Source organism: Ursus americanus, chromosome 23 (genome assembly GCF_024610735.1).
Source record: "Ursus americanus isolate L20-20 chromosome 23, mUrsAme1.1.p, whole genome shotgun sequence".
Taxonomy (NCBI): Eukaryota; Metazoa; Chordata; class Mammalia; order Carnivora; family Ursidae; genus Ursus; species Ursus americanus.
Window position 1 is genome coordinate 42,863,551 of NC_142149.1, and position 11,902 is coordinate 42,875,452.

An 11,902-nucleotide genomic window follows, 5' to 3' on the forward strand; every position below is an offset into this window, starting at 1 on the left:
GGGAGACCAGAGGTCAGTCCTCCGCTATCCCAGAGTGCCCCGGATCCCGGAAGTGCCCGGCTTTCCGGAAGTGCCCGGGTGGCTGACAGGAGGTTTGCCTGAACGCCGCGGAGGAGAGGGTTGTGGTTCTTGAGCTTGGGTGACGGCTGCAGGAGGACTCGGGGTTGAGCGGGGGCTTCAGGAGAGAGCTGGGCGGCGGGATGATGGAGGAGGAGGAACTGGAGTTCGTGGAGGAGCTGGAAGCCGTGCTGCAGCTCACGCCTGACGTGCAGCTCGCCATCGAGCAGGTGAGCGTTCCGCCCCCTTAGGGGAGGAGAGCGGAGGACCGGGAAGTGTGGGGTGGGATCCGGGTGGGACGCGGAGGGAGCGGTCTTTGGACAAGGGAGAGGTGGGAGCTAGGCGCTGAAGGGAAAGGAAAGGTTTGGGGGGAGGTGGTGGTGGGAGGGGGTTTCTGAATCTCAGGGGAGGGAGGGAGCCCTTTCCAGGCCTTGATTGTCTTTGGAGGAGGGTAAGGCGTCCTGGTGGGTTTGGGCAAAGGAACAGGGAAAGCCTCTTGAAAGCATGAACCTGGAAGAAGGAAGTTCGCGGATACTAGCCTCAGATTTGGGGGGTTATTTACCATGCTGGTGTGCTGCTGCTCCCGATTCTTAATGTAGCCCTTTGTGAGGGACTCGGAATTGAGAGGAGGAGCAACTTTTATACCTGAAGCGGATCACTGAGCAGAGGGGACAACGTTGAAAAAGGCCCTCTTTACTGTATTTAAATGGTTGAGAATTTCTGCTGTTGATTAGTTTGGATTAGATTGAAGGATAGTCCCCGGAGACCTTCCTTCCCTTCAGGGGCTCTTTGGTTGACTAAATTCTCTTTTCAAGTTTATTGAGTTTTTAAGAGTAATGATGTTAGAAATAGTTATTTAGACCCTTCTGCAGGGTATTGCTCCTGATAAAGGGAAAGGATAGCCCTTAAAAGAACTGGTGTAGGGGATAAGATTTAAGAAAAGGAGGGTTTTGCCACATTTAGGGACCACTGGGAAGTTTTTTGCAGTAAAGCATTTGCTACTATCATTGCTAATAGTTAATATTTATTGAACATTAGCTCTAGGTCTGTCACCGTGCTGATTATTTGTATTGTGCCATTTATGGATTTTTGGATGTGTGTTTTCTACCCGTGGTTGGTTTACCCATACAAAGCCCATTTGGCACATCCTGAGGATGCCAGACCATTGGGCAAAGGTTTAGTTATTTAGGCCACAGCTGCCCACCCACCTCCACTGGACAGAAAAAGACATGCATTTCGTTTTCTTTTTTTTTTTTTTTTAAGATTTTATTTACTTATTTGTCAGAGAGAGAGAAAGAGCACAAGCAGGGGGAGTGGCAGGCTCCCCACTGAGCAAGGAGCCCGATGCAGGACTCAATCCCAGCACCCTCCAAGGGCAGCCGCTTAACCAACCGAGCCACCCAGGTGTCCCTGTATTTCAATTTCTTTTTGGACCTAGTGGGCTCTGATAGAAGAAACAAACAATGCAGTCAGTTACCGTTTGGCAAGGATTTTAGAAGAGCACATATTTGCTATTTCTTAATAAGACTGAGTTCAAGCATAAGTTTATCTAATAAGCAGACATCAGAAAACAATTGGCTTTCAGGATGGCTGTCTTGAGCTGGTCAAATTCAGTGCTTGGGATCACTCGACTGCTTTTGTAATCTACCTTGTTATACGTTCTTGAAGTTCGAGCTTTTGGAGGGAGTTATTTTTCAGAAGGCGGTATTCTTTCTTCTGTTAAAGAGATGGACAGTTCCCAAAGGCAAGCTCCATTTACTGACACTGTCTGAAGCATAAAAATTGCTTTGATGCATAGTGAATTCTAACGCTGAGCCATCCCAGGGACATAGCGCGTAAGTCTTTTATCAAGACTTCCTTAGTACAAGCATGTCATCAGCTGATTTAACCTGATAGTGGAAAATGCCCATTTATTTTTCCTTGTCCATGGGAGTTTGTTGATATCTGTGGAACTCGCCACTGTGGCACATTCTGTTAATTGCACCAAGGTGTTAAAATTACAGATGTTGGTGAAAATTAAAGATTTACTTTAACAGGTATTTTACTGAGCAGTTGTTGCGTGTCAGGCTTTATAAGATGAAAAAAGATATGTTTTTTGCCTTCAAAGAGTTTATCATCCAGTAGGAAAGAAATAATACATAAAACAAGACAGAAAGATGATAGTTATTTTTAATCCCCTGTCTTTATATAGGTGTTTCCAAGCCAGGATCCTCTAGATGGAGCCGATTTCAATGCTGTGGAGTATATCAATACCCTGTTCCCAACAGAACAAGTAAGTATAGGGTTGCCTTCATTTCGGTGGTTTCTGGCTCATCCCCAGCGTGATGATTGGTGTGTTTTGCTGCAGATTATAAGGAGACTTGATAAACAAGTGAGAGTTAAATTCAGATCAAACCCCATTGTAACCGATTGGGGGTGGGGGGTAGCTTATACCAAATACCGTTGTGTGAGAGTGGAATTCTTTGTGTTGTGAGCATATTATTAGAAATTATACCTTTATCTTGTAAGCGTCCCCCCACATTTTCTATAGTATGTTGGGAAGTAGAAAGGATTTTTAAAGCTAATAGGGAAGAGTGAGAGTGAAGCGGAAAGGACAAGCCTAGAATCGTAACGCTGCTTTCACTCCTACTCCGAGATGTAACTTTTCAGACTTGATTTTTCTACTTTGCTGTGTTGGATGACTTGCCTATACAGATGGGTTTTTCTTCCAAAATTGGGTTTTGGGCGTGTAGGTGAGAAGTAGATCAGAATTAGAAACAGGAGAGCTGAGAGCATAGGGTCCTGAGTTCAAGCCCCACTTTGGGCTTGTGGAGCCCACTTTAAAAAAAGAAAAAAGAGCAGAGTTGGGAGGTCAGCTAGAGTTCTGCTTGGTTTTTCATTTATGAATTCAGCAAAAGTTCAGTGGGCACCTGTCAGGTATTACTGGTCACTGTGCTAGGCGCTGGGGACACAGATGAAAAGTGCCCCGTCCATGCCACCTTGAAGTGTCCATGATCAAGGTTGGGGAGAGACACTGGTGAATCCTGGAAGAGAGGTATGCAACGGTTTAGTGAGGAACAAGGGAGTAGTCTTCTTAAGGAAATCGAAAGCTCAGAGAGGAGGCAGCCCTTCTGCCAAATCTTAAAGGAGTCATTCCTTCACTTAGAGGCATTTATTAAGTGTCTACTAAGTGCCCGGCACTGTTTAGAAACCGGGGAGAAATGGTAAATGTGATAGGCAAGTTCCTGGTCTCGTGGAGTCTAGTGTAAGGAAGAAGACAATAAACAGATCAACAAATACATATATAAGAAATTATCAAGCGTGGTTCATGCTGTGATAAAAAGCAGGCAGAGCGATAGAACTTGACAGCATGGGGAGGGGCTCCCTTAGGTGGGTGGTCGGGGAAGGTCCTGTGAGGTACTTACCTATAAACCGACACTTGGTACCTGTGAAGGGGCCGGGCTTGTGGCAGTCTGGCAGAGCACTGTTTGAGGCAGAGTAAACCACTAGGTAAATCTTCCAGGATGACAGGGAAAGAAGGTCATTCTAAGCACAGGACAAAGGCTCAGAGATGAGAAACACAGAGTGTGCGCAGGGAGCATGGCCTCCTAGGAGATGGGGCTAAATGGGTTGGCAAAGCAATGTTCTCTGGGCTTGCAGACTCCAGTTTTTTGGATACCACACGCCTTGCAGTGAAATATTTTCCACACGACGATTTTTCACTGGGCTTAATTTTAAGCTTGTATACGCTCAAAATATTATGCACATATCCTAGTACTGATCTTAAATAAATTAGGTTTTAGTAGTGTTTGTCATATAAATAATAAATATAGAGGTTTTAATGTTTCCTCTTCACACTCTAATGGGCATTACTGCAAACCCTTTGGGGATGTGCGCACCCTGTGCTGGAGACGGTGACTCTAGGCAGTGGGTGTTCATTCAAGGACTCTCGTCAGGGTCATGACTGGATCAGATTCACATTTTAAAAATTCCACCTGGCAGCAGTATGGAGGATGGAAGGCAGGACTGGAAGGCAGGGAGACCAATTGGCAGACTCCTGTGATGGATCACTTAAGAGGGACAAGGAGAACCTGAGGGAACACTGGGATGGAGAGAGCAAGATCGGAAGGCCTTTTAGGAGTCAGAAGACCGAATTTGGTGGTTGAAAGGATGCAGAATCGAAAATTCCCTCACTTACTGAGCAAAAAACACCTCCTCTGCCTAGCTCTCTGAGAAATCTGGGGCTAGAAGATGAACAAGGTAGATGTGGTGCTTACCAGTATAGAACTTCCAGTCTACCTTGATAGGTAATAATTGCACCATTAACAGATTAACAGTACGTTATTATGACTCCACAATGACTCGTTTGTATGATTATTATTACTCGTTGCTTGCTCTCAAAAGAGTCCTAAGTTCTGCTACGACTATAATAATAGTTAACATTTATTGAGCGTACCAGACACCATTCTAAACATTGAATGGTGATATGTTCACCACCTTGTTAACATGCTTGGTTTTTTGGTTTTGGTTTTGTTTTAAAGATTTTATTTATGTATTAGAGAGAGAGAAATCACGAACGGTGGGGGAAGAGTAGAGGGAGAAGCAGACTCCCCACTGAGCAGGGAGCCCAACTCAGGATTCCATCCCAAGACCCTGGGATAATGACCCGAGCTGAAGGCAGACGCTTAACCAACTGAGCCACCAGGTACCGCCAACATGCTTGTTTTATGATGAGAACAAGGAAGCACAGAGGGAGAAAGAATGCCCAGCTTAAATGTGATAGCGTTGCCGTGAAGGAAGCGTGCTGAGTACTGTGGAAACAGAGCACACGCAGCCTTACTTACTAAGTCTGAGGGATCCAGAGAGACTTCACAGGAGAAATGGCACTTCAGCTGCACGTTACGCACCAAATGAAGGGTTTTGAACTTTGATTTCCAGCCTGCCGACTGGATGGGTGTTGCCACCTTTACCCTAAACTGGGAGTAAGGAGGAAGGGTAGGCTTCAGGGGTAAGTAGGGTTGGAGGAGTAGGGTGTAAGAGTGACCCAAGTTTTGGACGTTTTGGGGCCATCCAAGTGGAAATATGTACTTGGATATTTGAGTCTGGGGCTCACAATCCCCATAATTGTTAATATTTTGGCACATGTTCTTTCACACTTTCTAATGGACATACTAATTTTTAAAAATAAGTTGGAAAAATGCCATGATTCTCTGTGATTGTCTTTGAGGTTTCACAGATAACCTTTAGAGCTCATTGTTTTCTGTGGAAGGAATTCTAGGAATTAGCTGGAGATAGAAATTTGGGAACAACTGGTATAAAGACAGCAGGTTTAGCTGTAGAAATGGCATCTGCCCCACCCTATCAAGAAGGCTGACTCATCAAAACAAAAATAACTGTTAGATTTGGAGATTATACAGGAAACCACCAGGTTCTGAGTTCTTCCGGGTATGTTTTTGTATGTATTTGATTTGATTTTTTTTAAAGATTTATTTTTATTTGTTTGAAGAGATAGAGACAGCCTTCGAGAGAGGGAACACAAGCAGGGGGAGTGGGAGAGGAAGAAGCAGGCTCCTAGCGGATGAGCCTGATGTGGGGCTCGATCCCAGAATGCCGGGATCACGCGCTGAGCCGAAGGCAGACGCCTAACTAAGCCTGCGCCACCCAGGCGCCCCTGTGTGTATTTGATTTTAAACAACTGAAGGTAGCACTAGACATTTGTCATAACACAGATTCAGTTACATGTCTTGTCTAATTATGCCTCCATTACATGATAATGTGTAGTAAAGTTTCTTTTTTTCTTTTTTTTAAAGATTTTATTTATTTGGTGCTCGAGAGAGCGGAATCGGGGAGGGCCAGGGGAGAGGGAGAAGCAGGCTCCCTACTGAGCAAGGAGCCTGATGTGGGACTCCATCCCAGGACCCTGGGATCGGGACCTGAGCCGAAGACAGATGCTTAACCACTTAACCGATTGAGCCACCCAGGCACCCTATAGTGACGTTTCTTAACAGACTAAGAAAATTTTCTTAACAGACTACCTTTATTTCCCCAATCCTGGATTTACATTTAGCAGTTCATTTTCCAACCCAGATTCCCATGAACCTTAACGGAAAGGCAGTAGAAAATAGTGGCATGATTTAGAATTTCTTTCGCGTCTTGATAGACCTTGGGTAAAACCCACCTACCTCATGGACCTATACTTCTGAATCATGAGTTTAGAATATTTAAAGTAGATGTCAGTAGATCAAGAATAAATTTAGTGCCACTCTAAGGAGGAGGAGGAGGATGCGTAGGTGGGTTCTGTTGAGTAGCAGTTACTTGCAGGTCTGTGGTTGCCTGGAGGTATCTGCCTGGAGGCAAGGAGATCCCTGGATGTTTCTAACTCAGGAGGTCCAAGTGGGAGGAACTCAGTTTTCTGTATTTAACAGGGCTCTCTGGGTAGTTCAGAAGAGTAGCCGGGTTTGGTACCAATGATCTGGAAAACTTTTCTGGTCTCCTAGCAGAAAACTGAAGATAATCATTTGTCATGTTTTCATAAGAGGTTTGATTAGGGGAATCTATCTAGGTCTATTAAAAATGAATATAAAACTAATATAACTAAGAACTTTGAAAGAAGACTTATGTGAAGCTGTTTCTAAAGAATTTTTAATGACCCCCAAAATGCTCTGGGTCTGGGTTGTTAAGTGAAAACTGTAAGATGCCAAATTGTTTATCATCCCAGTTTAATTTTTTTTAAGCCACATGTTTGCTTAGAAGGAGCAGTAGAAAGCAATATACCAAAACGCCAATGGTGATTATTTTCTAATGGAAGTGCAGTGGGAGGGTTCTGTATTTTCTGTAATCAGCAAGAATTGCTTTTACATTCAGGAAAGACTTTTTACACCTGAATGGCTCAGTTGGTTAAGCGGCTGCCTTCGGCTCAGGTCATGATCTCAGGGTCCTGGGATTGAGCCCCCCCATCAGGTCCCTGTTCAGCAGGGAGCCTGCCTCTCCCTCTCCCTCTGCCTGCTGCGCCCCCTGCTTGTGCTCATTCTCTGTGTCAAATAAATAAAATCTTTAAAAAAATACTCAGGAAATACTTTTCAATAATTAAAACATTTTTAAATGATAAAACTGTACAACCACATTGTAACTAACTAGGTCGGTGATTCTCAAAGAGGAGCAGTATCCCCTCCAGCCAGGGTCTCCAGTCCGCATTCCTCTTTGTTGTTTCTGAGCCTCCCTGCCCCACGTCTTTAGTGGCATAAACGTCCCTCGAGTAAATGTGGCCTGATTTATTTTAACTTTTCTACTATGGCCATTTAGGTCATTCCCTGCTCCCTTAAATGCAGTTGAATATCTGAAGGCATAAATATTTTGAATCATTTTTCTTAGAAAAATTGTATGGCTTAAGCAAGACCTTAAGGAGTATTAAATTTAAGAATTGGTTACTCTGACACCCAGATCAATATTTACTGTTGTGGAATGACCTCCAAGTTATATTGTTAAGTGAAAAAAGTACGAGGCAAGACAGTGTGCTTTATCTAAAGCAGGGGACGTAAGTTATGGATGTGCTTTAAATACATAGACTGTTTCTGGAAAGGTGCAAAAGGAACCGGCTCAGAGCCATTGCCTCTCTGGAGAACTGGGGAAGACGGGCAGGACAGGGGGAGAGGAAGCCTTGCTTTTCACTATTTCTTCTTGTGTACTATTTGGATTTTTGGTCATGTCTCTATTTTACCAATTTCAAATAGATTACTATTTTTTTGTTAAGATTTTATTATTTATTTGAGACAGGTGGAGAGAGAGAGAGAGCATGAGTGGTGGGGAGGGGCTGAGGGAGAAGACTTCCTACTGAGCAGGGAGCCCGACTCGGGGCTCGATTCCAGGGCCCCGAGATCATGACCTCAGCCAAAGGCAGACGTTTAACCCACTGGGCCACCCAGGTACCCCTAGATTACTATTTTAAAATTTTGGTATAATTATCCATTTTCAGAAAACATGCAAGAATCGTACAACAAATTCATGGCTACCTTTCACCCAGATTCTCCAAATATTAACATTTTTTTAAATAGTTCTTTTTAAATACCAAAACAAAAAAATGTTTTTAAAGGAACAGGTTCCAGCAGAGATAGGGTAGGAACTGTCATGCCCAGTTTACACATGAGGATGTATAATTCAGAGAGGCTGAACAGCTTGGCCTCTGTACGTTGAGCAGGTTTGTAGCGGCAGAGCTGGGCCAAATCTATGTCCTCCGACAGACTCGGCTCCTGTTACCACAGTGGTGACTTATGCCCAGGCTCATTTCAGAATGACTTGACAGTGGATTTCTCAATTAAAATACCTTCTCTTTTTTGAGATTTATCTTCACCTCAGTCTGGATTTCTGAAAATTGTGAGTAACCATTGGCTTTGTCAGAACAGTAGACAAGATGTAAATGGCCTGGTCTGACATCTCAAACACTTGTGACCTTGTTCTTGGCAGGCTCCCGGCCTCCTCCTGCCACCAGAGGTTGCTGGTAGCAATTTATAAGCACTGTTCCTGCATCACCCCCGATTCCTTCTCAGGTAAAATACCTGTTGAGGGAAAGGGAAAGAGGAGTTATAAAATTATATTTTGACAACTTGAGTTAAAATGGTGTTATAAAGTTGTACTATCTCTATTCCACCAGAGGGCACCATTTCCTTGTATTTTCTGCTGGCTAAGGTTGGAAATAATCTGTTTTTATTGTCAGTCTTAAAAATAGAAATAATGTTATTATAATTATAGCAGCAATGTATAGCCAGTGTAGAGCAATTAGTAAATACTTATAGGCAAAAAGAAGAAAAAAATAAACTCCTTTTCTTAGATTACGACTACTGCTACTGATCTCATAATTTACAGCTACTAGCACACATTGCACAGCTACCAACGTTTATCCTTCCAGACATTTTTTCTAATGGATCTACAAACTCAGAAAAAATAGATTTATTTATTTATTTATTGAAATATAATACAATGTAGACACACACCCAAATCTTACGTGTACAATTTGATGAATTTTCACAAAATGATTACAGCCATGTAACCACCATTCAGATCAAGAAAGAAGACACTAGGGGTGTCTGGGTGGCTCAGTCTGTTGAGCATCTTACTCTTAATTTTGGCTCAGGTCATGATCTCGGGGTCCTGAGATGAAGCCCTGCAGGGGGCTCTGTGCTCAGCTGGAAGTCTCCTTGAGATTCCCTCTCCCTCTCCCCACCCTCGCTCCTGTGCTCTCACACTCGCTTGCTTGCTTGCTCTCTCTCTCTCTCTCTCTCTCTCTCAAATAAGTAAATAAAATCTTAAAAGGGGGGGTTCACCTGGATGGCTCAGTTGGTTAGGTGTCCAACTCTTGGTTTTGGCTCAAGTCATGATCTCCTGAATTTGTCACAATCCTATATACTAGGGGTTTGGAGAACTTTCTATAAAGGGCTGGATAGTAAATATTTTAGGCATTGTGGAACATTCTGTCTCTATTGCAACAATTCAAATCTACATTTGTAGCTCGAAGGCAGCTGTAGATAATATGTAAATGAGTGGCCATGACTGTGTTCCAATAAAACTTTATTTAGAAAAAATAGATACCAAGCTGGAATTTGCAGTAGTTTCCAACAACTGCTATACTTTTTAAAAAAGATTATATTTGTTTATTTGTTTGTTTGTTTATTTAGAGAGCAGGGGGAGGGGCAGAGGGGGAGAGAGAGAGAGAATCTCAAGCCAGCTCCATCCTGAGTGCAGATCCCGACATGGGGTTGGATCTCATGACCCTGAGATCATGACCTGAACCAAAATCAAGAGTCGGATGCTTAACCGACTGAGCCACCCAGGTGCCCCTATACTTTTTTTTAAAAATAGAATTGTATCACACTATGATTAAGTTTTTTGAGATGTCATAAATAGCCTTGATAGCTCATTATTTCCGTATAAAAGAGGAATTCTAGAAAGTGAATTAATAGCTGTCACTTTCCTTCTTTATCGTAGTCTCTGGCAAACATAGATGAAGTCGTGAACAAAATTAGACTGAAAATAAGGTAAGTAACACCGTGTGATTATTAATAATCAGTGAAAAGTATGCTGTTAATTTAATCATGTTCTGGATCACACCTGTCAGAACACTGAAATCTCAATTTTGCTGTTTATGACAATTTTTTAAAAAATAATTCTTCTATCTGGATTTCCATTTGAACCTCGTGGCAAAGACTTTGATTCTTTGGCCAGTCTTCAATTATTTATAAAAAGGAAAGGAAGCTTTAACAGGCTATTCAAAATTGTTGGTCATAAAAGGGGGCAAAAGCATTTCTACTATATTTTTAATGGTTTTATTTCCTTAGCAGATTTACCTTTTTCTGTACTCCCGAGGCTTAGATACAAGGACGGGCATCTACATATATCCCTTGGCCACATACCAGCTGGCAGGATGGTGAGATCTGCTGGTTGGCATTTGTGGTGGCCCAAAATTAAATGTTGTGATTAATCTAGGATGTGCTTGTCAGAGTTAGACATTAAGCATCCTTCCTGCCCGGTAGCCTGGTTCTGGCTTATCCACGTCTGGATTTCCAGTTTTGATATACGGCAGATGGTCAGTGTCTGTTCATTGTAATTAATATGCTAATGGTCGATGTCATTATTGCAAATATAGTTGTTTGATTTTTGATAAGGAAAAGCCTTCATTTTGAATCCAGGAGATGATTTCTTTTTGCCTTACAAGCTTTGGGTCTTTCAGTGAAGACCTCTGTGGTGGATGTCTTGTTTAGTTGGGTGCCTCTCATTGTTTTGGTGGACTTCAGCTCTGACAGTTCTGGTAGAGACTGCTAAGTTGTCCAGGGTTTGCACAGAAAATGGGAATTCCCTAATGATCCAGAAATCCCCGCAAACCGGTTATTTTCAGCTTTCTCCCAACATACCATTAAAAGATTCTGTACATGAAAAATGAAATCGACTGATCTAAATTTCCCTGGTTGAGGTGCCACTAAATGGTCGCTGTTGGAACTGGAGGTCACAGACTCACGTTCTACACAACTTGCACAGTCAGGGCCCAGAAGGTGAAGCACTGATCTCATGTAGCACTCTGGCTCCTGAGCCCTTTAAGGTTTCTGAGGAAGTTACTGAGGATTTTGTGTGGGGTAATTTGAATTCTCTGACTTGTTGCCGTAAAATTGTAGCCACGTCATCATTCCTGGTTTTCTCCATTGAAAAATACTAAACGTTACATTGGCCCATTTGGGCAGCTCTGAATATTAAGAATAGCCTTTTTAAAAAACAAGGACTGCTCATCAGTCTGTGCTGGCTTTGGCTTCTTACACTACTGTTGCTGCCTTAGCTAGGGTCCAAGGCCTCAGTCTTCCTTATATCATTCAAATCTGTTTGGTTTTCTGGACAAGTAGGTGCAACCAGCAGAGGTTGATGGGTAAGTTAATGACCTTTTTTTCTTTTGGTCACCCTGGAATGGAGGTTGTTTTAATGATTCTTATACTTTAACTTTTTCACTAGGAGACTGGATGACAATATTCGAACTGTTGTAAGAGGTCAAACAAATGTGGGGCAGGATGGGAGGCAAGTAAGTAACTTATTCCTCCATATTAATCATACTCTCCTGATTTCCTCATGACCCAACAACCAGGCGACCGAAATGTTGATCCACCGGCTTGGAGAGAGCACTTTCTAACTGATGTGTCCCACACGCGGCAGGAAATGTGCCTGGCATGTCCCACTAACATCAGAGGAAGGCTGCCTGGACCAGCAGTGAGCTCTCACTCAGTGTCCGTGCACCAGGAGCGTGTGGTAGCACAGCTCACCCAGGCTAAGGCCATGCAAGCCCAAGTGAGAAAAGCGAAGTTTCCTTGTCTTTCTCCTCCGTGTCAGACATATA

General features: G+C 43.0%; 1 protein-coding gene across 1 annotated transcript in view; it reads left to right on the forward strand.

Moving 5' to 3' along the window:
- The first annotated feature begins 62 nt into the window (after positions 1 to 62).
- The window catches only part of VPS53 (VPS53 subunit of GARP complex), a 136,304-nt gene continuing 124,464 nt past the window's right edge, over positions 63 to 11,902 (forward strand). Inside the window, exons 1-4 of the mRNA XM_045773639.2 lie at positions 63 to 287; positions 2,249 to 2,329; positions 10,015 to 10,064; positions 11,524 to 11,590. Of these exons, the coding sequence (XP_045629595.1) occupies positions 201 to 287; positions 2,249 to 2,329; positions 10,015 to 10,064; positions 11,524 to 11,590 (285 nt within the window). The 5' untranslated portion in view covers positions 63 to 200. The remainder of the gene's footprint in view (positions 288 to 2,248; positions 2,330 to 10,014; positions 10,065 to 11,523; positions 11,591 to 11,902) is intronic.